Raw genomic sequence first — 27,634 nt, 5'->3', positions numbered from 1 at the left:
CCCGATTTTCGCGGTCTGAGGTCGGAGTTTCTTTGTTGAACTCAGTTTTCTTGCTTGAAGGGCTCTACTCTACTCGCTACTCGTTACTTTGTCTAAATTTCGCGAAAAAAAAAACCCACCTGAACGCTACCATCGTAGCGTCATATTTTTCGCCAAAAACCTTCAATTTTCCCTTTTTGTCAGAGAGTTTCCTTCTTCTTCATCCGTGTGCGTTTTTTTCATCAAAAATCTTTTTCTTTCCCCAAAAGAAGAAAAAAATATATATTTTTCAAGTGAAAAATTACATTTAAATCATTACCAATGTAATTTCCAAGTGCAAGAAAACTAAAAACATTTTTTTATATCGAATATATCTGCACAAAAAGAGCAGATATATTCCCTTTTGAATAGATTTTTTGAGACAGCGGAAAAAGTGAACAGCTAAAATTGTGGAAAAAAACGAGAAACCCAAGAGGAAGAAAAAGGCAGCAGGCAAAATGTCTGTGGCGTATCAGCAGCAACAGCAGCAACAGCAGCCGCCACCGCCTGTTCCGCCTCAATCTTCCTCACAACAACAACAACAACAAGGTGGCATTAATATCGGTCCCGGCGGCCCTGGCCCCGGCGGTGTTAATGTCGGCGGTCCGCCACAACAGCCGCAGCTGCAACCAATGCAGCGTGGTCCGCCGGGTGGCGTTGGTGGCGGCGGCGGTCCCGGCGGACCACCCAATCGCGGTGTCCCGCCGCCGCCCAGTCCGGCGCACATCCAAAAGATTCTCGACGAGAATTGTGGCATAATTCAGACGATACAGGATTTTCAGAACATGGGCAAGTCTCAAGAATGCATAACTTATCATGCCGCCTTGCATCGTAATTTGGTGTATTTGGCGCAGCTGGCTGATCCCACAATGAATATTGCTCAAATATTGCCGGTAAGTTGATTTATAGTTAGACCGAGAGCCCAAATTTTGGGAATGGAGTGATAACCAAAATGTGAGTATGCAGTTTTATAGCCTAATGCTTTCTAATAACGAATTCAAAAGTCTGGCAGCTTTAAATCGCGACCTTACATGGTTTTCGGGAGGTTAAACAACGCCAGTTTTCCAAATCCAATCAAGTAAGTATTGAATTGCAACGAGAGAGTATGATTAACTCGTTGAATTCAGACTTAAATAGTATTCTACCATAGGGTATGAAAAATCGTGTGGAATTCAATGCATCTCAGACCCAAAGCTGTCTGTTGTCGTTAAAGAGAAATATTCCTCCCCTACCAATAACCATCGAGGAAACTTAAAAACTCTCATTCCTTGGTATGACGATAACTAACCACCTCTTGTGGAACGAGCATTTATTAGATGTTGCTAAAAATGCAGCGAAATGTTCGGGTAAAAAATTCTTTTCCCCTTCTGACCTGGCTACAATTTATAAGCCGTACATACATACGTCCGAAGCTAGAGAACAACTCTCATATCTGGGCTGGAGCACCAAAAACATCACTAGCTCTTTTAGATAGGGTTCAGAACAGAGCATTAGAACTCATAGGTTATAGGTCAATCTCAGAAACGTTTGTTTCCTTAGAACATCGTACAAATGTCTCTTGCTTTTCATTGTTTTACCGCTATTTTTTTTGGGTTATGCTCTAGTGAAATAGCCAGATGCATGCCTCTCCTAGAACAATTTTCCCGTAATACCCGCACTGCAAATTATGCCCATCGTTATACCCTTGAGCCAAACTTCGGACGAACCGTGAAGTATAGGGATTTTTTTTTTAGTCAAAGTACACGAATTCCTTTTCAACTCTATTTTTCCTTCCCATTTCAATGTGCAAACATTTAAGAAAAAATGTACATCGTTATCTCCTACTTAATCATAATTCTATTTCCTAAACGCTCGCACTGTGTTAAAGCTAACATATAAAGGGTAGTCATAACCACTTGAGTGCGCGTAAATTATATTAAAAAAAAAATCAATGTGAGTAGGCTTATTAAACATAAATTCGCATTCTGAATATAAGAACTTATGTTACTTTCCCGAAGCCTGAATACCTCAATTTAGAACTCAACATATAATCTTTTATAACTAACCATATGAGCTCTATTCTTGGAGAGTTTTTAATTAAAAAAAAAAAAAAAAAAAAATTAAACAGAAAAGTGTCCAAAACATAGCCGCTTAAACTGCTTATATCTTGAGTTCTATTGATCGCATCGCCAATATTAATGGCTGCAGGATTAAGGGAAATGACAGAACATTAGTTACTATATAAAACATATAAAATAGTGTCAACTTTTCCTACTTAGGTATATATGAATTGGAAAACTAACATTTTTTAACCCCCCGAAAGCCATATTAATTAAGCCGCGTTCTAAAGCTGCCGAACTTTTGAATTCGTTATTAGAACGCACACGGCTATAAAACTGCATACTCACATTTTGATTATACCTTCACTCCCAAAATTTTCTGTGCGCTCTTAGACTATGTGGAGTAGAGTGACCGCAAGAAATCGATTTTCGAAATTCGGTCGGGGGAACCCCATAATATGTTCAGCCTTTGCAGATTTTTAGATAGCCAAAATTTAAGCTTTATTGGATAAGTCTAAATGGTGCCGACACTCGCTCAAAGTATCAAAAATCTCTGTTTTTTCTCCCAAACAGATGGGGCTATTTTCATTATTTATATATTAAATTAAAAATAGTGTTTTTACGAATAATTCAGATGCTTAATTTGTTTAGTCTTACTTAAAAAAATGTTTGTGTTCAATTTAATTTTTCAGTACTGACCTCAAAAAAGAGCTGAGGTGCAAACTCTGTTAACAAAGAAACTTTCTATGTTATAGATTTATGTAAGGTATCTGACCGAAATGCTTCTCGTATAATTTTAATAACAAAAAAAGCATTAGGGCAGAATAAAATTGGCTTTGAAATTTCAAAATCAGGCTTACATCCAAGAAAAAAAGTAAAAAAATACCTACGATTTGAAAAACTCCTCCTTTTTGTAAAGTTATAAAAGAGGTTTCAAAATTAATGGTCCAAAAAAGATTCTAAAATATAAAACAAGGGCTTCAATAACAAAAATATTAATAAGCACCAAACGCTTGATGTAATTATCCCAGATTACAGGAGAGTTAAAGGCAATACATGTTAAATCCAACTGCGGATACGGATAGAAATGCTAAAAAAACATAGCTTCATATGTTTATGAAAAGTAAGTTTTTCTTCAAAACGACAAAGTCACAGTTTATGAAAGAACTATGGATTCGGTCCATTACTTTTACAGCATGTGAAACTCCTCATTGTTCCAGTATTTTAAATAAATATTGTCTTGTATATAAGACTGAAACTACAAAGTCAATTGGATTCTGCCTTAGTGCTTTTATTGTTATTAAAATTATACGAGAAGCATTTCGATCAGATACCTTACATCAATCTATAACATAGAAAGTTTCTTTGTTAACAGAGTTTGCACCTCAGCTCTTTTTTGAGGTCAGTACTGAAAACTTAAATTGAACACAAACATTTTTTTTAAAAGTGAGACTAAACAAATTTAGCATCTGAATTATTCGTAAAAACACTACTTTTAATTTAATATATTAATAGTGAAAATAGCCCCATCTGTTTGGGAGCTGCTAATTTTCTTCGCAAAACAGTGAAAAAACAGAGATTTTTGATACTTTGAGCTAGTGTCGGCACCATTTAGACTTATCCAATGAAGCTTAAATTTTGGCTATCTAAAAATCTGCAAAGGCTGAACACTTTATGGGGTTCCCCCGAAAAAAATTCGACAAAAATTTTTTCTATGGGAGCTGCGGTCACTAATGTGGAGTGTTGTAAAGCATAAAATTTGTAAAATCTAGGAATCAAGTGAAAGTCAATAAATCTGTATAGCGAGTGTTGGAATGCATTACTAAAAGCTCAAATAACAAAGTGTCGAAAAAAAAATTTATCGCTCTCGATTATAACAATTTTTAGTTCCAATTTACTGAAAAATTAGTACCGCTTCACATACGTCGATTTGCAATATGTACGCGGTCAAATTAAAATCTTTAAAAAGGAAAACAAGCGACTATGAAGTAAATAGACACTTGCAGGGATAGCTCCATTTTATCCCTCTCATTATGTGTGCGTCGATCAGCAATGCGTTGGAACTCGATCTTCATTCGTACGCGTATTGTAGTTATCAATTTCCGGTTCCCACATTTAATGATTTTTTTGTAAAAATCTAAAATGTTTGCAATGATGGATTCTCATAATTCACGTATGCTTTTATTAAATAAATTTAAATTTCATTTTATTTTTAACTTTCGTCATATTTTTTGCACATTTAAAAAAAGCTTCTTTTTCAAATAAAAAATCATGTTTTTTATTTTAAAAGCTATTTTGTTATATTTCCGGACTCGTCCCGGTCATGATCATCATAACATGTTGAACGGATAAGTTAGGCGGGTTTTATTGTACATGCTTATTTTAAAAAGAAGACTATTTTCTATAATGGTATACATAAATGGTTTAAAGACAAAATAAATCATAGCCGCCTAAACGATTTATGTTTAAACAAATTTCTTCACATAGCATAACCTCAAAAGTAGTCAATTTTTTTTAACATTTCTGAAGGTAATATTTCAAAAACGGGAGCTGATTGGATATCTCTGACTTCGATTTCAAGTTTAACACACCAAAAATCAAAAAAGTATAGTTCAGTCTCGACAAAAAAAAGTCTAATTTTGAAAATTTTTGTTAAGTATGTAGTCTTTTGAAACCCGGATAATCATGTTTGTAACAGTTATCCTCTCTAAAATATAATTTTAAAGTACATAATATAAATAATGAAAAAATCCGAAAATAATAATTATGATTAAAAAATATTCAAAAATTAATGTCGTTTTCGATTGGTTTCACTCAAGGATGCACTCATTCTGAAATCCAATAAAACAGTTTCAATCTTTTTCACTCAATTCTGAAATTTTATATCTGTATTGGTGAATAATCAAATACAAATTTTTTGCTTTTCTACTAGGAAATTTTGTTTGACATTTAATTATTTAAATATTAGTGATTTTGAGTGAATTCTGTTTTAAAATCAAGAAGAGAATTTTAATTCTGAGAAGCGTTCTGCCTGTCATATTTGGACGAATAAAACACTTTCAGAAGGCTTCTGAATGATTCCGGACGCTTCGGGAGAGCCAATCGAAAACGACATAAGAGCGGACAAAAAATTTTTTTTAACACTTTTCTATTTATATTATTAAAAACACATTTCCAAAGTTTATAAAAGTATTCATTGACTTTTCCTTGATTCCGATGTATACATCTTACGGCGCTCCACTACTACTCTTTCTAAAAAAAAAAAATATGTATTAAATTCCTCGTGTCAATATCACTTTCACTTCCACACTTAGCCACCACATGTTCTGGCCGCCCAATCACAGGGTCCTCCACACGGCATGATCGGCGGTCCACAGGGACCGCCTCCTCAGTCTGGCGGACCGGGTATGCCTCCGCATGGCCATGGGCCCTCGGAACCAGGTGTTCCCTCGCCACAGAACCCTGCCCAGCTGCCATACCCAAATCCGAATCAGCAGCCCCCGGTGTCGCACGCCAATCTGCCTCCACCGAATTCGCAGCAATCCCAATCTGGTGCTGGTCAGCCGCAGCAACAACAGCAGCAGCCACAAGGAGGCGGAGCTATTCCACCTCCGACGGGTGGACAACAGCAGGGAGGCAATGTTCCCTATCGTGGAGTTCCAGGTCCCGGCCAACAGCCAGGCCCGCCATCGACCCAAAATAGTAAGATAACTCGATTATTTTCTTAATTGCACTTTTAATAATAAATTCCATACAAAAAAAAAAAAACAGATCAGCAGCCACAACGAACTGGTGGGCAACCTCAGGCTCAGCAGCCACCGCCGCAGTCTCAATACCGTGGAGGTTATCAACAGCACGGCCATTACCCCGGCTATCCGCCACAAGGCCAACCCTATCAACCCCAAACTGGCTATCCAGGTGCTATGCCACCGTACGGGCCTCCTTCTCAGGGATATCCGCCAACCAGCCAAGGCTACCATCATGCTGGCATGCCGCCTACATCGTCGGCCGGCGGTCCGCCGCCACCCAATCATCCGTATCCGAACTCATCACAGCATCAAGGTCCAGTGCCTGGTTCGTATCCCCCTCCTCCTCCCAATCAGCAGTCACAGCCTCCACCCCAGATGTACGGGCCTCCAGCTGGAGCCCAGGCTCCTCCTGGTCAATATCCTCCCCAAAACGCCAGCGGACCACCTGGTCCACCCATGGGTTATGGTTATGGCGCTCCCAATTCTGGGCCGAATTACGGTCAGGGCTCTCAGCCACAGATACCGCCACCAGGACAGCCAGGTTATCAACAAGGAGCCGGCGGTGCACAACCGCCATATCCTCCGCAGCCCCAGCAGCCTCCATACCAACAAGGCCCTGGCGGGTATCCCCCATCAGCTCAACAGCAGCAGCAGCCAACCGGAATGGGACATCCTCCCTCGTCACAACAACCAAATCAGGCGGCGCCACAGCCGCCTCCTTCAGCCGCACCTCCCAGTGGAGCAGCTGGTGGTTCATATGGTTCCTCGCCCAGTCCAGGGCAAACTCCTCCGCCGAACCAGGTGCAGGCGGCAGCCAACAACGGCCCCAATCCACCATCCAATGCTCCATCACAGCAGCAACCCCCCGTCTCGCAGCCTCCATCATCACATCCACCCGCATCGTATGCTCCACCTCAGTCCGGCGTTGCAAGCGGACCGCCGACGCAGCAACCGGCCTACTCGTCGCCACCGTCCGCCGGTCCAGCAGGCCCGCCGACTCCATACACCCAACATCAACCGCCACCGCAGCAGCCTCCGCCGCCAAACACTTCGGCCAATGCGCCATCGAACGGAGTTGCCGTTCCCAATCAATACCAGCCACCACCTGGCGCTCAGACATATGTGGCTCCGCCTGCCGGCCAGCCGTATGCACCGCCTGGTCCAGGCGGCTATCCTGGCCACGGATACCATCAGCAAGGCTATCCGACCATGCCTCAGGGTCAGTATCCGCCATCCCAAGGCTATCAGGGCTACAGACCGGGAGCACAAATGCCTCCACCGGGTGGCCAAATGCCTCCGCCAGGGCCGCAGGGTCCCCCTGCCGGTGCCTACTCCTATGGCTACCAGCCGCCGCAGTGAGTTAGTAGCTAATTTCCGGTTAGTTTCAATCGAGAGAGAAAGTTTCTATATTCACACACAATTCCCTCTTTTTTTGTTTGCATCATCCCAGATAATAATATAAAAAAAATTGATTAAAGAAAAAATCACTCAGAGAACGTTACGCTCTTCCTATATTCCGTTTCAGTGTGTAGTATTCGTGCGCTATATAAATGTTTATGTCTTATTTATAATCTTAAGACCAAAACGTTATCTGTTTTTTTTTAAATTTTTTTGTTCTCTCTTTTTTTTTTCTTTTTTTATATAAATAAATAAACAATTTAACAATCTAAACAAAAAATAAATAAATAAAAAACAAAAAACACTTAGATAAGTTGATTTAATATGCAAAAAAAAAAAAGAAACAAAAAAGAATAAATAAACAACATAAAGTTACATTTTATTATATTATTGACAAACAAAAAAGAAAAAATTAAAAATTGTATTTTGAAGAAGAATGTGTGCTTTGTCGATTGTGGATAATGTTTCCTTATTATTTGTGGATGGCAACACGACGACGATGACAACATGCATTCAATTTCAACTTCGAGATTTTAAAAACAAATAAAGACAATTTTAACGAACTAGAATTATAATGATATTTTTATTGGTTGTGTAAGGGGATGTTTTTTTTTCTTTTTAAATTCCTCAGCTCTGAGACCGACGATATGCTGTTAATAAGAACCAGGAACGCAGTCAAATTTAAACTTACAGCCCTACTCTGCTATCCATCGGCGGAATAATCTGTTAATATTCACCAATTACCATTCTACTTTTCATCGGGGGGAATCCAAACTCACATCGATAATGGTTTTCGGTATTCCACTATTCACGTGAATGAACTTGATCCATACATTTGCAATCCGCATAAAAAATGTTGCGGATCTGTCACTTTGGGTTGTAAAAATAAATTCACCATCATGTTTGAATCGGATCGGAGATTCACGTGAATAGCAGAATAGGGCTGTTAAACTGTAATGTCTTCAAAAAAGCATTTTTCGATCACCAAAACGAAATTCCGTCGTGAAAAAGCTATTAAAAATTCAAATGAATATAATGTCGAATTTCTTTAAAAAAAAAAAATCGATTTGAAATCGATTTTTTGTTCAGTAAAACATGATCCGAATATTGTTTACGACACGTAAAACGCATTGAGATCGATTTTAATTCTATTTTTTTTTTGTTAGGACTAACATGTATAAAACTTAAAATTTGTCACTGTAAATGATCCAATCTGGTAATGGAATTTTTTTTATCGGAGTTTAAATTTTTTATAAAAATACACTCAATTTTTGATAAGTTCCACATTAAGTTTTTTTTTTCTGAAAATCATTATAACAATATCTACCTCCCACAGAAGGTTTTTTTTATTTCTGAATTTCTCCCAAACGAATAATTGTTCAATTTCAACCATTTTATATTTAAAGTCTTTAGCCCTTATTGCGTGTGCCGTTCAATTTTCGATGCGATAAATCTGTCTTGTTATTGTGTAATAAGTATATCTTTCGACAAAGATACTTGCTATTCTGATATTATGAACTTGATTTCAGTCGATATGCGAAAAAGATCGAACCATAAAACAAAAAAATATCGATCACAATAGATATTAACAATACCAACATTCTTGTTCGATTTTCTACTATCGACAAAAAACGTCTATCAATAGACAAACGACACTCGCAATAACCTTTTAAACTAGCAGCCCTATTCTGCTGTTCCCGTGAATCTCAGATCCGATTCACACATTCGGTTCACTTTAACTCTACCTTGCCATCCTGCTATCCATCGGGTAAACTGCATTATCATCCCTCAATTTGACGTCCAGGTGAACGTCAAATTAAAAAAAAAATGGCGACGAAGTAAATTGAAAGGAAAAAAAATTTTTTGTTTGTGTTTATTTGCATAGAAAAAATAAAAGCAGCCGATTTAATGTTAAGAAATAATTAAAAATTTATGAAAAGTGGCATTTTGCTTAATTTCAACGATGGTGAATTTATTTTTACAAACAAAAGTGACAGATCCGCAACATTTTTTATGCGGATTGCAAATGTATGGAGCAAGTTCATTCACGTGATTAGTGGAATACTGAACAACATTACCGATATTACCGACGTGAGTTTGGATTCCCCCCGATGAATAGCAGAATGGTAATTGGTGAATATTTAGCGATTTTTCCCCCCGATGGATAGCAGAATAGGGCTGTAGATCTAGTATTTTTTAAAATGATCCATATAATCATCAAAAAGGCGAACGATCAATTTTTGTCTTGGATCACTTTCACACCCTATTGAAAACGATGATTGAATAAAATGCACGACTGGGGTCGCACGTACTTGCTCTTATGCTCAAATTTACTCTAATTTTAAAGCTTTTTGTTCAAGAAAATTAGGGAAAACTTTAAAATTTGATATTTTCAAGAAATTAAAAAAAAAAATCTGTTTTTGTAATAAACTAAACACAGTTTTAAATGATCTTTTACAAAAAACCAAGTATGACATTTTATTCCTAGTATGAAAAGGAATTTTTAGAAAAAAAAATTTCGAAAATCGTTAGAGCGGTTTTTGAAAAAAATAATTTTTTATATATAAAAATTTTCTAACATTTTTCAAAAAAAAAGTTAGTATGCCATTTTGAAGAAATAACTAATTTACACATTAAAACGAAATTTCAAAATTTTTCAGACACCCGTTTTCAAAAAATTGATTTTTCAAAAAAAATATTTGAAATATTTTTTAAAAATCCAAAAATGTGTTTTTTAAAAATTTTCTAAAATTTTAATATTAGCCTTACCTAAACGTTTTTGTATAAAAATTTTCGTTGAAATCAGGTAAGTCTTGTACGAGATATTCATAAATCAAAAAAACCGTTCTATGACAGGTATCGTAAATAACGGTACAAAAAATATTTTTTTTATTTTAAAAGTTGGCCCTTATGTGCAATACTATACACAAAATTTTTAATCAAAATCGTTAGAGCCGTTTTTGAAAAAAATTAATTTTTCTATTTCCGTTATATGACAAGTACCGTTTGTGTTGGTCCTAAAAAAAAAATTTCAATTTGTCCTCTAGGGAATCGCCGAAAACTGTTAACTACCAAGTTTTGGTTTAGGCTCTAGCTCGAGGTACATACAGACAGACAGACAGACGGACAGACAAAATTGCCGGACCCACTTTTTTGGCATTCTCCATCATCGTAATGTCATGTAAAATTGTTATCTCGAGTTCGATTTTTTTTACGAATCCTAAACTTGTAGTACCTATATCGCAAGTAAAAAAGTAGGTGTGACAACAGAGGTTAAAATAAAAACTAAAATTTTATAATATTAAAAAATTTCTTTTTAAATCGATTTTTCGAAAACGGAAAACGGATTTTTGTTTGAAACATAAAAAAAGGTGCAATTTTGTTTACCAGTGTTATCTGTAAATGAATCGTTTATTTCAGAAACATAAGTCCACTTTTTCCAAAAAAAATTTTTTTTTGAAATTTCTCATTTATGTATAGTTATTCATCTTCTGAAAAAAAAAATTAAGTATGTCTGACCCCCCAAAATACGAAAACTGAAAGTAAAGGGTTCAAAATACATAATGGAAAGATTTCACGCGGTGGTAACATTTTTGACTGTTAAATACATGACTTTTTACCAGTTTTAAATTATTTTGGCAGCAATCTTGCCACACACGCCCTTTTGTTATACATTGATGAAAAGGCTAGGAATTACTCTATCTATATCTATTAAATTAAATTTGAGCTCAGGGTTCAAAAGTTATAGCCAGATTTCTCGCGGTGGCAACATTTTTAACTCTTGAATTATTTGACATTTTACCAGTTTTAAATAATTTTGGAAAAACATCATGACACGCAAGCGTTTAAGTTATACACTTATATAAAGGAAAAGACTCTCTCTACTCTACTGCTATTTTATTTATTAAAATCGAAAGCTGGGTTCGAAAGCTATAGCTAAATAAAAACAAAAGTTTTACCAAAAAAATTTCGTTTTGAGCAGAAACGACATAAGTCCAGCGACCCGCTAAGACCTAAAAAAAATTTATATTTTAAAGGTTTCTAAATGCATCTTAGGCTAGATTATAACTCGGCATACTCTTAATTTGAAGTGTTGTGGAATTTTAAGTAAAAAAAGTTTTTTGTTGCTCCTGAAAAGTTTATGCTCATGGACCTATGTCGTTTCTGAAATAAACGATTCAAATGTGACAGACAGAATGGTATAATAATATAATCTAATCAACCCTATCGGGAGTTTCACCTGTAAGCAATTCCCTTTTTCTTTTCCCTTATCTTTCACTCGAAAAAAATTCATAATCAAAGAATTTCCCCTTATCATGAATAATTATACCATGGGCTGGGCAGACAGTAAGTTACTGTTTTCTGAGAAACAACGCAAGCCAAGTTTCTACGATGATTGCACATGACTAGCTTAATAAATAATACGAATTTGATAAGTTCCACCTTTTAAATGCGTGTGAGCTGTGAGGACTCTTCATTGATTTAAGCCGTTTTCCTGAAAAGTTTGAAAATTTTTTTAATTATAAATATTTGTATGCGTAAAGTTGCTAAATACACTTTTAACTGAATAGCGAATTTGATGCAATTTTCTTATAAAAAAAAAAGAATTTCTTCAATCATTTTATACAAATGTAAGAATTTAAAATCATAATGAACAAATTCAATTTCGAAAAAGACTCTTATTTACGTGTATTTTGGCAGCTTTACGCACTTAAAATCTTCGTGTAATTTTCCTTCTTAATTACTTTTTTTTAAATAAAAAAATTAATTTTACTATGATTTAAAATCATAGTTTTTTTTTATATTTATTTACTTTTATTCTTTTCATTCTTAGGAAACATAGCATTGTTTCTTTGGAGTTTTGGGTTTGTTGAATTCACACCATTGCTTCATCAATATAATTATTTTATAATAATAATATAGGGGCAATTCCATGGTAACTCACGTTACATTCACAAAAATTTCCAACACATAAATAATTTTTTTTTTGTCAATTTTAATGTAAATTGATACGAAATTACTATCCATGAATGGAGCATAACTATTACTTTCATAATTAACTAACAAAATTTACTTTATTTTTAACATTTGCTTGGGAAAAATAAAAGTTTGATGGTAACTCACGTTACAAAAATCGGACACGAATTTTAAGACACCGACAGTATGAAGTTTTTATGTGAAATTAAGAATCTGTATTTGTTTTTAATGAAGATTCCATACATAAAAAATTACAAGCTTTTAATATAAGTGACAAAACGAAACATTTTTTCAATATTTCGAGGAAAAATTTTAAAATATTTAGGTAACTCACGTTACATTATTTTGGTAACTCATGTTACCTGTGATTTGTGGTTGTAAATGTAAAGAAAAGATGCATTTTCACTCAAGTTTTTTTTAAATCGAATATTGTGTAACGAAGCTTGCTTAAATGTTAATTTATTTTACCAATAACGAGGGGGTGTTGTCATCGTCACTGTTAGACTTATCATGTTTTCAGTTTCCTTGTTTTTCCGTCATTTTTATCTGAAATTCTTCTGTTGTTGGCAAGCTTATGCTATAAAAATGCTTTAAGATTATTTAAACTCCCTGAATTTGATGTCTATCCATAAGGGAATACAACAAAGAATCTTTTCTTGCAACTTGCAAAAAGAGTTGACGTTTGTAAATAGTAATTTGCTAATAAAAAAAGTAAAAAAGACTGCATAATTTGTTCAAAATTCGTGTCCACTTTTTCATGGAATTACCCATAGGTATTTTACAATTTCTTTGTTTTTTGTTTGTATCTTTTTTTAAATATAATTTTTACTATCATACTTTAGTACAACATGGTAATGGTGTTTTTTTTTTTTTTGTTTTGTTTCAGATTTTTTGTTTTGTTTTTATTTTAAATATTTTAACAATGCGTTTGTATTTTTATTTTGTTTTTCCTTCACTTAATCGATTGAATACAAGAGTACAAATTTAAAATTTCTCAATTTACCGCTAATTTTTTTGTTTTTTTTTTTTTGGTAATTAATTTATTGTTTTTTTTTTTTATATTTTTTGTTTGTTTGTAATGTTTAATTTAAGTGTATGTAATTTATTTATAACTTTTTTATGTATGTATGTGTATGTGTTTTTGTTGTATTGTTCTAGGTCAGCACAGTCCAACTGTGGATAATAAATCGTTACACTCTTTTTTTTTGTCATATCGCTTGTTGCTAAATTCTAACTAGATTCTTAATTAATTTGTTTTTTTTTTTTTTTTTTTGTTTTAATTCAATTTAATAATTATTGCTGTTTGTTTTTGTTTTGTGTTATTTATTTGAAGTTCTACAAAATAGTTAAAAAACAAAAAAACAAACTGCAATTGCAAATAAAAATGTTTTATTATTATTTGAAAACAACAACAAAAAATAAACACAATTAATTTATTCTCATTCATAAAAATGTATGTATTTGTTACAAATAAAAAAATAAAACAAAATATTTACAAAATTGTCATCAAACCAGTGAATTCATTCTTAAACGAGTTTTATTTTTTTGTATTTTTGTTTTGTTTGTCTCTTTTCAGCTAATGTTCTTTTTTTTAATTCTTTTCGATTTTTGACTTAAAATTAATTGAATTTATAATATAAATATATTTTTATTATAATATAATTAATGATTATGTGTTAACTTACACCTCAATCAAAAAACAGTTCTTGTAAATAAATATGCTTACATTTTTTTTGTTTGTTGGTTTTCATTTCTTTTTTTTTTTTTTAAATTTCTTCGAAAGTAAACATTTTTTTTAATTTGTGTTTTCTTTGTAAATACTTTATATTGTTTTCTTGTATACATATATATAATATATAAAAAAACAACAAAATACAAATAAAAAATAAAATCAATGATTGAAATTTATGAGAATTCGAAATGATTGAAAATTTGTTTAACAAAAATTTTCTTTTTTTTTTATTATTATAGAGAATGTAGATATAACAAAACTATACAAATAAAAAAAATAATAAAACAACATAAACGGCAATGTAAATCTCCCTCGATTGTTAAAAAATAAAATTGTTTTTTTTTTTTTCATTTTTTTTTCTTATTAAGTTTTAAGACGAACAAATTAATGATCTTTTTAGGTTTTTTTTTCATATATTATTATCATCCTTAAAATATAAAACAAAAAAAAAAAAGTTCGTTTAAGTGTCACAGCACCAAATTTGTAATTTGTTAACCTGAAAGAGAAAAAAAGATACATTTCGTGAAACATTAAATGATTGCTATATTTTTTGTAGATTGTAAGAAAGAGTATAATAAAATTTATTTAATACACTACCGGTCAAAAAATTAGTAGATACACTCATAATTAGACCCAGTGTGAGTTCCATGGAGTGAAAACTCCACCCGAAAAAATTAAATTTCCTCTATTGCGAATAACGAGTGAAAGTTGTACATTCTTTTTTTTTACCAATTTTTCAAGTGAACTGCGAAAAAAATTTAGACACTCCTGCTTTTCACTAATATTTTAAAAGAAACCCAGTTTGGTGGAAAATGTGAAATTCATTCGGGTGAAATACACAATACCTAAAAAAAAGGTAAAAATGTTTTCGAATGAAACTCACAATAGGGCTTAATGGTACTAAGGAAAGAAATGATACGTAAACAATTATGGGTCAAAATCATGGAGGTGGAAAATTTGATGTCCAGGCATTTTTTTTTAAATCAAAATAACATTTATTTAAAGTTTTTTTTTCTCATTTACCAATTAAAATAGTACGAATATATTTGTTCCGGTTAGAAAAGTTTCCATTTCTTTTTTATTGCATCTAATATACCCAAAAACAGCGTTCCCGGACATATCCATAACTCAAAAACTGATATTCAAATGACTTAAAAACACATTAAAGTCAATTATTTTTAAGTATTTCTTTTCTAAGTACTACAAATACACAAATTGGTACATCTCTTACAAAAAAAAAAAATTAAGTTTTGTCGTTTTTTATACATTAATAAAAGTTGTCCCAAGAAAAATAACCAACATTTCTTAAAATATTGATATTTTAATCATCTAACGTACAAATGGTGCTGCAAGCAGTTTTTAAAGTTGATGTTATATGATTTATCATTCCACACCTATTTTTATGGATAAATATATAAAATGTATGTAAGAAGCTAGTTTCATTTTTTACATCAATTAACCGTCATTCCGGGAACGCTTAGTAATAATTTTGTATTTTTTAGGTTTTTTTTACCCAGTTTCCTTTCTGAGTATGGCTGTAATATACACTTTTATCAAAAAAGTTACAAAAAAATAAAAGAAAAAATTACTTATGACCTAAGTTTTTCGGACGTGCATAAAAGCAATTTTTTGTAGAAATCGGTCTCTGCCCCAAGAAATAAAGTTATATTTGATTTATTTAAGACCCCCTATCTTAATATAATAAAATATCATTCACACTTATACTATTTCTAGACTTCTAAAGTCGTTTTGAAGAGATCACCACCATTTCGAGGAACGTTTTTCTAGTACTAATTTTTGGGGTTTTGCGGTAAATTATACAAAATATACATTTTTGTGCTCTGCCCGTTCATGAACCGACAAATTATGGCTAAAGCGAACATTTGAGCATGAAATTTTTATCATAAAACAAAGTTAATTTTTTAAGAATTCGGTCAACGAAATTTCCCACCTCCATGATTTTGACCCTTATCGCTCTCACTATTACTTAGTTTTTTTTTTTTTTTTTTTCAAAACATATACACTGCCAGTCAATAGAAAAGGTTCACCTTGTAACTAGCACAGAAGATTTTTTCGCTTAAAAAAACCCCTTCTTGAATGCGTTTTCCCCTAACTATAAATCAGTAAGAAGTAAATGGAAAATTATTTGTAATGGCAAATCCTTTTTTGCCTTTTCTGAAAAAAGATTTAATTTGATAGGAAAGACTCACTCACTTTGAAGTAAGTTTGGGTTCAAAGCTACATAAATCAGTCGGCGGGTTTTTAGTGGAGTTAAGTTGGGTTTAATTATTAACATGATTTACGGCAAAACGAGAGATTCAAAGTGCCATCGTACGAATAACAAATAAAAATCAAGATGTAGACCGATGATGAAAGTGCATCAGTAAAAAGGTTTCTTTCTTAAGTTTTTGTGAAAATCAACCAAGTAGACAAACTGGATATCATTTTACAAAAGATCATCTTCAAACCATTGAAATCGAAATCTATTTTTTGCTTTATACATTTTTTAGAAAATTTCGGCAAAGTATCACTCATTTATAGAAAGCTTTTTAAAAATTGAAAACCCTTTAAAAAAAGGCAAAACTTAAAACTTAAATAAAAAATTTCAAGTGAACTCATTCAAACATTTTATTACCTTCACGTGAAGAAGATCTTCATTCTAATTAAACTATTATTTTTTGCTTAAATTGTATTTATTTATTTTTCTGATCAAATTAATTTTTCAAGCCATTTTTTAGCGTTTCGGCTGATGATATTCACAAAAATTGGCGTATACAATTTTGTCGTCTATTCTCGGTAACCACCTAGGCCTAGGGCTAAATGAATTTTATTATTCTGGGTTTAGGCGAGAAAAGCACAATTCACACTTCCTCATATACTAGAAAACCCTAGAATTTTACATCGCAATTTCTTTATTGGCTTTTAAAATACTTATGATAATATGAAAGCATTAATGAAGAAAAATAACATACAGTTAAATATCCACACTTTAGCTAAACTTGATGTTTTGATGGAAAAAGTTAAATACAATGTGGTGACTTACCATGCGTGCAGCATCGGGAAGTGTAAAGGTGAGCCAATGAAATTTAAATTGACTTAACTTGCAAAGTTCCTGTGTCAAATATTATGGAGCAGTATTATGTCAGAATTGCAAGAATTTGAAGCCACTGTTGTTCTTTAGATCGATGAGATGCAAAATGCACCTTACCGCATCAATAAACAATTATTTTAAGTTTAACATCTAAAATTCAAAATGAGTTCCAAAACTCTAAATCACACCACCAGCTAGAGCCAGCTTCTTAACATCTGACTATATTCGAGATACGAAATGTCCACTCATCTTTAAGTAATGACCTTAATTGGACTATGACCAAAGTATTCTTAGCGGAATACCTTCAGCCCAAAAACGGTTCTCCAAAATCTTCGTGGGAATATTTTATTTTTTTGTGATTAAACAAAAGAGTGCATTACTGTAAAAAAAAACTTACCATTGCTCCAACTGCACGACATAAACCAACAAAATATCTCTTGTTTATAAAATAACAATACAAAACTGAACTTAGATAACTTAAATAACCAATGCTTACCTATCTAATGCAATTGATAAACCTGCAATTGAATGAAGCAAATCATGACATCAATTTGCTCTATTAAGGGTAGACGTGAAATAATCTTAATTCAAGCTGAAAGATTTGAAGCAACAAACTCAAGTTGTGGTTTATTTGAAAATCTAAAAAAAGATTGCACATTTGCGCTGCAAAGTGAAACACCACTGGCGCTTCATCCGAAGATCTAGATGATAACCTTATTTTCGATAGTGTGGTCATCTTAAATTAGATCTTGTTGACTTGTGATTGTAATACATAACCTAGATATATACTACGTAACATCTACAAAGATACGTAGTGCAACTGGTAGTTTAAAGTTTTCGACAGCAGTCATATCAAACCAAAATATACAAAACGAAAGAAATACATTATTACCACTAATTCATAACCAATAAAAAGAAATCAACAAGATTGTATTTTTGTTTGTCTTCAGTTTACAATAAAATTTTACTTTAACTTCAAAATTTTACATTTTTTTTAGTTTTTTTTTTAATATTTAAATTACTACTTAAACTACTTAATTGAATTTAAAGTACGAACCTGCTACCATAAACGATGTAAATGTAAATTTCGCGAAAGTACTGAACGAACGTCATTTGTAAATCTTAAAGCGTCCAAAAGTGGCAATAATGACAACAACGCAACATCCATGGGATCTGAGAACCAGCTTTTGATTGGTATTGCATTGTTTGGAAAACAACGATATGCTCCTGGTGAATTGTCTATGATAAATATCTGCAAAGAAAAAAACAAATATCAAGTTGTTATACAGTAGTTACTGAAAACTTATAAAGCTTATGGGTTACCTTATTTAAATCATTACATATAGCTGACAAATCTTTGGTGTATGAACCAAAATCTGGTGTACAGTGCTGACGATAGTATCTCCGGCGAAGTATATTCCGGCCATTGTCCAGTTTATCAGCAACAGCCGCACCATAGATTTCCATACTTGCTGTGAATATCACCAGATCATACCATTGTGACACCTTGAAAGACACAATCAATGTTAATAAATATTCTTTAAAACCATCTCAATCAAACCTTACCACATCGAGAAAAAAGTCCACATGTGGCCTTTTGTGCACAAAAAATCGAACTGGATGCCTGTCAATTGTTACTTTAACTGTAAAATCGTGGGGTGTTCCTGGCTTGACTGTATTTCTTGGCATCGCATTGTGATGAGAATGTATGAGGGTTTCATCCAAATCGAGTACCAGCGTTTTCCTTTGAACAATACTGAGTCGATGCCGCGACACCGGCGAAAGTGGGAAGAGCTCATATTTTACTGGTTGATACTGTACAAACTAAAGAGGCTCATATCAGATTTTTAAGAATATTATTTGTTTAAGATTTTATGTTTTTTTTTAAGATTATATAGATTATTTCTAACACCTTTCATTTACAGAAAAAGTTGATCCTCTAGAAAACATACATAAAGGTGCAAATAAAAAATAACAAAGTACCTAAATGATTATATTATATATTTTTTTTTTTCATCTATCCGTGTCCAATTTACAAAAGAGAAAACTTTTCAAAATCCGAATTTAATATATCGGGTATATTATTAGCGATTTGCTGTTTTATAATTGAAAAAGGATAAACAAATCGAGGTTTATTTTATTTTATTTTTAGGGTTGAATCTCATTTATCATTTAATTATTTTTTTAACATTATAACGTTAAAACCCATCATATATCAGTTATTCTTTGATGATGAAGAGAGAAGGGAAGCCTACATGTAAAAAACACCATCTCTTAAAAAAAATAGTTGGTATAACAACTTCCTCAAAAAGTTTAAATCATACAACGTTGCAATAGGACCGCGAAGTAAGAAGACAAGTAGGTCTAAAAACTCCAAGTACAAGCAAATGCAAAAACACCAGCATTCAGTTGGATACAGAAATTGAAAAAAATACAAAACCGGCAGCAGACATGTGGGAGAGTTATGATCCCCTCGTCATCGAAATATCGCACCCTCAGTGCAAAAGAGCGAGAACTCAAAAAAGTTCATTTCGAGAAAACGCTTCTGCAAAATACATACTGACTCTAAACTTTCCCCTATAACTTTCCATGGGACAGCAATTTCCATAATGTCAAAGCTCTATTACAAGAACCATTATGTTTATTTTGTAGTTTTAATAAATTTAATAAAAGGAAAGAGTTTGACTTTTAATATAGTAGGAATTGGATAAAAACAGTCATAATCTTTCGAATTTTTCGTTTACGTTAACAACAAGCCCTTCAAAAGAAAGGTAATTTAAAAAGCAACATTTCCTCATCATTATCTCAAAAATGTCATTTTTTTGACTTATCGCTCTTTTGCACTGAGGGTGCGATATATAAACCTAGATGGGTCTAGTTTGTTGTATAAGCCACTTTTTTTTTGTTTGCCGGTGTTATTATTGCCAATCAATGAATTCATAATTCATATTTTCATGAATTTTCCAGAGTCAGTACACACAGAGTATGTGCACACAAGTGTGATGTCTATGGGCCCTTTAGGGATTGCAGATCGGCAATACCCTAGCAAAATATTTTTTGGGTGGTGGAGCGTGGGATACGAACCCAGACCTCTGAAGTCATAGTCATTGGACTAGCAATAGCGCACCGGGGTGCTACTAAAATGCTTACTCTTTGACTAAGGAACCGCTAGTCTACCTGAATAGGAAGGTGTTAACAGAATGAAACAATTGCAGGTTATTTCGTAATGTTTGTTGACGTGAAGAACGTTCCTTAGTATGTATATATGCAAAAAGGCAGACCGATATTGCGTGTTGAACATAGTAGTAAACGTACTTAAATTTGAAAGAAAAACTTGAAAGTTAAGAAACCACAATGGTTTTTTTTTTTGTAAGCCAAAGGTTTATACAACTATTTGGATTTTAAACAAATCATTAAATCATTTTTAATAAATAGTTTTTGAAAAAACAGCTTCGAAACAGAAATTTTGGAAAAAAATACAAAAAAAGTTATACAAAAAAAAGTTTTTTTTAAATTTTAATTTTCGAAATAATAATAGGTACATACCGACTATTTTTTTTTTTTTTTCAATTCTAAATTTTAAAACATTTTTGAGTCAAACACTGATATCTGGAAGTTAAAACACTCTTTGATTTTTGAGACAACTCAAAAAGTTAGTTTTTATTGAACGTTAACATTAGAAGGAATTAAAAATGATACGTGCTTACTTGTCCGATTTTAACGATTTTTTGGCTTTTTCTGAAGTTCTTTCAACATTTGAATGTAATTTTGAGCTGATGTCATTGAATTTTAACGTAAAAATATAAAAAAAAAAACACTAATTACAAATGAATGTGACTTGAACCTCAAAATATATTTAAAGTTAAAGTTCAAAAAAGTTAAAAAATAGAACTTCGATTTGTTTATTTTTTCAGTTAAGGTTATTAAGAAATTGACGTTCTTTCTAAACTTTTTTTTTTTTTGAAAAAATCCTAACAGAATTGCACTTTTTTCGCATTTTCTATCATGACTGATAATTGTCTCAAGTTTATTTTTTTTTACGGATTCTATAACCTGCCCTCAAGTACCTAGCTAAATATATCGCAAATAAAAAAAAAAAAAAAAAAAACTTTTCAGATATTGAGTTGCAATGACCTGAGAATTGTAAGCTATACCTAGGTACAGGAGTTTTCAATATAATTATTCGGCCCTAGCAAGGTAATCCGTCGGAGCGGTTTTTTTCCGATTTCATCTGAATCGGACAGTTTTAACCTGTCGGAAACACACCTCGAAGCATATTTCGTATGAAATCGGAGAATTTCCGCTCCGACGGATTACCTCGCTAGGGCCGATTAATATCCAAATTAACAATTAAAAAACTATGCATCGCATGTCAAAAGGGTTGCAATTAGATTCACCACTGTTACCCATTTTAATCCCATGTGATTCATTTTTTATTACACATCTATCAAAAAAGAATACATACACATACATACAGGGTGTCCCAAAAGTAATGGATCAAACGAAATATGCTGATATGCCAACTTAAGGGCTCTCAGAATTTGGTAACTTGTTCATCCCAAATCCTTACGGTTTTCGAATTAATGCATTTTTTGTGAAATTTCAAAAAATTCCTACTTTGCAACAGTATTTTGCTTCCTCCGTCCCCAATTGGTTTTTGTTTTTTATTATTCTTTCACTAAAAGAATGTCCAATAATAAGAAACAATTAATTAATCAAAACATTTTTTATTTCATAAGCCATTTTGCTGCAAGTTAATTAACAGTTCCAAGTTTTCTCAAAATTCAATTTCTTACATTTATTTCAAAGCAACAAATCGAAAAAAATTTGTATGGTGTGACACTGGTTTATTACTTTAAAAAACTTGTCCCGTTATTGCAGTTTTCAAAAAGGTATACAAGTTTCCAAAGTTGTAGTTAGATCGAAAAATATTACAATTTTAATTCAACAAAACAGGGTTTTTCAGACCAAAAATACAAACAAAAATAAACACATTTTCTCGAACTGTTGTTTGTTTATTTCTCTTTGAACAAAAGCCTCTATTTTTGTTTGTATTTTTGGTCTGAAAAACCCTATTTTGTTGAATTAAAATTGTAATATTTTTCGATATAACTACAACTTTGGAAACTTGTATACCTTTTTGAAAACTGCAATAACGGGACAAGTTTTTTAAAGTAATAAACCAGTGTCACACCATACAAATTTTTTTCGATTTGTTGCTTTGAAATAAATGTAAGAAATTGAATTTTGAGAAAACTTGGAACTGTTAATTAACTTGCAGCAAAATGGCTTATGAAATAAAAAATGTTTTGATTAATTAATTGTTTCTTATTATTGGACATTGTTTTAGTGAAAGAATAATAAAAAACAAAAACCAATTATGGACGGAGGAAGCAAAATACTGTTGCAAAGTAGGAATTTTTTGAAATTTCACAAAAAATGCATTAATTCGAAAACCGTAAGGATTTGGGATGAACAAGTTACCAAATTCTGAGAGCCCTTAAGTTGGCCTATCAGCATATTTCGTTTGATCCATTACTTTTGGGACACCCTGTATATTTAATCTGAATATAAGTTGCAAGTGAATATTTTCAAATAAAAAAATGTAAAAACCTTTTGAAAGCATTTATTTTGAATCATAATTTGATGATGTTTTATTAAAGTTCTGCAGCCGTAGAGCAACTAATAAAAAACAACTAGATCTAATAGAAACGATTCACAGTCTTTTATGTTTGCAATGTAATTATGTTTTTGTGAACGATATACATATCTACTTTACCCAACCCACCTTGGACAATTATTAATTTTTTTTCTTTATTAAGAAACAAATAACTTCTTCGTATCTACCATAATTTTGCATTGCCAATGAATCTTGAACCATTAGGTCAAGTATGGACGACTACCTGCTTTTCATTGGAAACAAAAATCGAGGTAAGGATTTTCAACACATATGAGGAGCTGATTTCCAAAACCAGCTATCGGAAAAAAATCGGGAAATGAGATATGCATGTCATTTTTTTGGTCTTTTCAACGCGCGTCTGATTCAATCAAAAATAATTTTCTAAACAGCACACAGAGATAATTATTCGATGTCAAAAAACGCCTTTATTTCCAAAACAGCCTATTGAACACCAAATGTGTTTTCCAAAATGGCCTATGCATTTTTTTCATTTTTTCAATAAGGCCTCTTCAGTATAAAAAATATCAATTTGGCGTATGATAAAATGTCACATTACGATGATGGAGGAGTTACAGAAGTAGTTTTCGTCATTACTTAGTTCCGTCCGTCCATCTGTACACCGTGGTAGGACCTAAAAAGTCTAACGATTTTAATTAAATTTTGTGTGCATAAGGGTTTTAGTAAATAATATTAAGAATCTGTGTTTTTAGTTTTTCTCAAAAATTTGGATATAATGGTAAGGGCTTTGTGGTTTTTTGCGAAAATTTACTTATTTTTTAGCTTATTTCGTAACAATTTTTTTCAAAATTTGCAGAATGTTATTTCTTATAATTTAAAAAAATGAAAAAATGAGCTATTCAAATAACCAAAATAGACACTCCGAATTACAAGAGCAAGTACGTGCGATCCAGAAACGCATTTTAATTCAATTTCATTTATAAAAATGTATTTTTGTTTCTTGTTATAAACTAAAATACTGATATTGATAAAGGTTTATTTACAAAAAAATTAAAAAAATCGTGCAAAAGAAGATGTTTTTAATAGTTTTACTTCCAAAAGAAGACATGATTCAATTATACTTCCAAAAGCAGATATACCGACTTTTTAATAAGGAATTTTCAATATAAAGACTTAAGATATATTTATTTTGAAAACTTTAATTTTATTAAAATTTCGTAAAGAATAAATTTGTAGAAGATTATTTTGCTCTATATATTCTGTACTACGAAGTAAAGGTTTTTGGCATTTTACTCAAAACTACCTTCAGGTCTGATAGCTGGTTTTGGAAATCACCTCCTCATATATCCTGAACAAAAAAAGCGAAGGGAACTTTTCAACTTACGGAGATTAGAAATGAAAAGAAAGGATTATTTTGTATAATAATGAAATTACTGTTTTATTATATCACTCAGAATAAACTGAAAATACTTAATACTAAAAAGTTCTATTATAGATTATGCTCGTGAAAGGGTAATTTAGCGGGCAAAGCATTTCCCAACTGTGGGAACAGCGGATGAGGATAATATTCGCTTGTTGGTTCGGTAGTCCAAAGACATTTACCTTCACTACTTAAATGCATTGTCAGCAATAGAAGTTCAAAATGGAAATGCGTTAGCTCTCGTTAAATAATTTTGAAGAAATACAAATAAATACAAAAAACTTGCAAAAAATAGTTAACACTTAAAAAAAAAAATAGCAATAAACTAAACTAAACTAAAACTAGTTTGTTAAGAGAACCCTTATTGAACATTTTTGCATTTTAACTTATTAAATTGCATACAAAAAAAATTCAATAATAGTAATAAACTATCGATCATAACAGTTCGCTTGGTTATAATAAATATAAATAATTCTCAAACCCCTAACACCTAATAAATTTACAATCTAATCAGAAATTTTTAAGAGTTTGACTATCAATACAATACTAACTCCTATGTATCCCGCTCTTTATCAGGGCCTCTGTCTAGGTACAACTATGATAATTCTAACTTATCATCAAATTGTATATAATTCGATTTATCACATTTAGCCTCAAATCAAAAGTATATTTCCAGCTATACCTATTTCCTATGATAAATTGAAATAAGTAGGTATTGCAATAAAAAAAAAGGAAAATAAATAAATAAATACCTGCAATGTATAACTAAATAAATACAAATTCATAAATAAGCCCTCTCGATTTAAATTAACTCAAGGACAAGTGTAAATGGAGTTATTTTATTGGAGGTTGGACAATTTTTTATCTATGATCTATCTAACACACACTCTTAACTACAAACAACAACCATCATCACGGTCGGACTCCGACTCACGGTCATGGTACAAAAACACATTCAAAACAGAAAAAAAAAAATAAAAAATAAATTTATCATAAAAATCACAAAAAATTTGGAAAAAAAAAACTATATACTTACAGCACGAATTTGCCGATTGAACATAAAACAAATGCACGTCCATACTTTTGATATTACGACCAAGAACGCTCGGAATTTCATTTGAAGGAGTGACAACATTGGTATAACACCAATGCTTCATAAAACGCGCCTTTCGCCGAAAGATGCAAAAAACAATGATGTATTTTTTTTTCTAATTTGTTTAACTACAAATCAAGAGACCCCAAAAAAAATGTCTGTGAGAAGAAAATTAGAATAAAATAAAAAAAAAAAAATAGAAATGGAAAAAAAGACTTTTGTGTCGATCGAAGCAAAGAAGCGACTTTGGGATGAAATGGAAGCAAATCTTGATTCTTCAGAATTCAGCCTTTGCCTTCAGCTTTTTTAGCTGTCTTTTCTATTCTTTTTGATGAAGATGGTGAGAATGTGAATGGCGATGGTGTGGATGCTTTTTTCTTTTTTCGAAAAAGAAAAAAAAGTTCCCCCTTTTTTTTTGGATGAACGCCAAAAAAAAGAGAAGCCGTCAGTTTTTTTTCTTGAATTTTTTTTTTTTGTTATATATGCGTATAATGGAAAATGGAAATAAGAAATAAAAAAAAAAAAATCAACACACAACACGCATTGGTTTTTTTTTTCTCTTCTCTTTTTTTGTTGTTGAATTTATTTTTTTTTTTTTCTTTTCAAAACTTTTCACACTAACAATTTACAAAAAAGATTGATTGTATATTGGCGGAGAAGATTGTTTTCTTGCTAGGGTTAAATTTAGTTTTCTTTTTTTTTTTTGTTAATTTTGCGGATATATGCACTTTTTCTCCCGGAAAAAAAAATTGTCTCGGGGACTCTTCTTCTAAATTTATCTATCGTTGTCGTTTTGACAGTTTTGGATACGACGAAAAAATTTTTTTGCGAGAAATTTTTTTTTTTGAAGTTGTCATGTGAAGTTGGTTGTGGTTGGGGTTTGGAGAGCGTGTGCGAGGATTTTGGGATGTGTTCATGAATACACTCATTAAGGGTATGTGTCTACTTTGAAATTTTTGATAGAGGTATGACAAATTTACACGAGTGATCATACTTCTCATGAGTGCCTCATTAGGGCCTGGCTACACAGTGTTGTGCCCAATCACGTTCCAATTCACATTTTCTAGGAACAAACGTCAAAAAGAGGAAAATCCTCACCCCTCTTGCATACAAACCGACTGGTTAGGCGAATGAAAAATCACCGTGTAGAGCTATACTTAGGGGTTTTTCGTTTTTAGTTCTGAACAGTGTCTGAACTGTCAAAAAAAAATCGTATTTCTTTTTTCTTCAGAACGTTCAGAGCTTCAAAATGTGTGTACCTTTTTTGTTCAGAAATCGTTCAGATCTTTTGTTCAGAGCACGAACTACGAGCTCGGAAAAAATAGACCAAACATTCTGAGTAAAACCGGAACGCTTTACGTCAATGAAAAAAAAAAAAAACAAAAAATTATATGCACAATCAAAATTAAAATGGCTGCTGAAGCTGTCGGCTCGGTGCAGTTGTTAAGTTTTAATAATAAATTACTTCAAACTGTTATTTTTAATTATTAGAACATATTTTTTTTTTCCTTTGTTGGGTTTGACAACTAGGCTTTTGTGTAGTTCGCGAACGAACTTGTTCAATGAACTAGTTCATCTTGGTGAACTAGTGAACTTAGTTCACTTATGGGGACTTTTCACGAGTCGATGTTTGCCGTGCGGCTTTTCGACTCGTGTGAACGTAAGTCGCAGGCGACTAAAGTGACATCCCTATAGAAAAATCCTAGTTGACCGACATATCGTGCGGCTAAAATCGACTAGTGAAAAGTGGGCATTACTTAGTTCAATTTAGTTCGCGAATAGCGAAAAAGATTTTTTTCAACAAACTAAACAGCAACCTAGAGCAGTCGTAATATGACGTCCCTGTTCCATTGGAGGTGGTAGTTTACTCGTAAGTAGAAATCTACTACAACAACTACACTTTCGTATCTTTTCGTATCTCCTCGAGTAGAAGATCGTGTGTTATTTGTAGTACTAGATCTACTCATGAGTAAACTACCACCTCCAATGGAACAGGGCTGACATTGCAAAACACCTTGCGCTCACCTTACACTATCATTTTTTTTATATATGTATATTTTGGGTGAAAGGAAGTCACATATGTGTAGGGAATGTTCAAATGAATTTTCTGTAATGACACTATTTTCACTTTACGTGCTATAGGGCAAATCTAGGATTCATAAAAGCCCTGTTCCATTGGAGGTGGTAGTCTACTAATAGTAGATGTTTTGGTTAATCTAGTACTATCATCTACTCATGCTCTTCTTCCCGAGTAGATACGATTTGTATTGAATTCGTTGAAAGTGCGTTCCATTGAAAATCGCTAGTAAACTACTAGTAGTACTTTGCCACCTCCCAAAGGAACAGGGCTATAAAATATTCGAACTTGAGACAACCATATGAGTCATGTTAGAACGATGTAGATAATGCAAACAAAGTGGGTTACTATCTTGGACTACAGCCGTTTTTTTTTCTTGGTGGTTATGAGTATTATAAAATT

General features: G+C 32.4%; 2 protein-coding genes across 4 annotated transcripts; one reads left to right on the top strand and one right to left on the bottom strand.

Moving 5' to 3' along the window:
- The first annotated feature begins 156 nt into the window (after nt 1-156).
- On the top strand, nt 157-7,773 carry LOC129911374 (basic proline-rich protein). Its single transcript, XM_055989158.1, has 3 exons — nt 157-911; nt 5,372-5,759; nt 5,829-7,773. Exons 1-3 carry the CDS (start codon nt 477-479, stop codon nt 7,163-7,165), a joined length of 2,160 nt encoding a protein of 719 aa, XP_055845133.1. The 5' UTR covers nt 157-476; the 3' UTR covers nt 7,166-7,773.
- A 5,658-nt stretch (nt 7,774-13,431) lies between these two features.
- On the bottom strand, nt 13,432-25,974 carry LOC129911397 (CTD nuclear envelope phosphatase 1 homolog). Of its 3 annotated transcripts, none has more exons than XM_055989200.1 (6): nt 25,778-25,974; nt 25,099-25,313; nt 18,571-18,828; nt 18,328-18,510; nt 18,062-18,256; nt 13,432-14,409 (listed from the first exon to the last, which is right to left on the bottom strand). In XM_055989200.1, exons 2-5 carry the CDS (start codon nt 25,195-25,197, stop codon nt 18,065-18,067), a joined length of 732 nt encoding a protein of 243 aa, XP_055845175.1. In that variant the 5' UTR covers nt 25,198-25,313; nt 25,778-25,974; the 3' UTR covers nt 13,432-14,409; nt 18,062-18,064. The 3 variants fall into 3 exon arrangements, with proteins under 3 accessions (XP_055845175.1, XP_055845178.1, XP_055845177.1); XM_055989203.1 differs by having other exon boundaries at nt 18,571-18,819; nt 25,778-25,973; XM_055989202.1 differs by lacking the exon at nt 25,778-25,974 and adding an exon at nt 25,372-25,612.
- Between the last annotated feature and the right edge of the window lie 1,660 nt (nt 25,975-27,634).

Source organism: Episyrphus balteatus, chromosome 2 (genome assembly GCF_945859705.1).
Source record: "Episyrphus balteatus chromosome 2, idEpiBalt1.1, whole genome shotgun sequence".
NCBI classification, from domain to species: domain Eukaryota; kingdom Metazoa; phylum Arthropoda; class Insecta; order Diptera; family Syrphidae; genus Episyrphus; species Episyrphus balteatus.
Note: the sequence above shows the minus strand (reverse complement) of the source record. Positions and strands in the feature narration are given on the sequence as shown.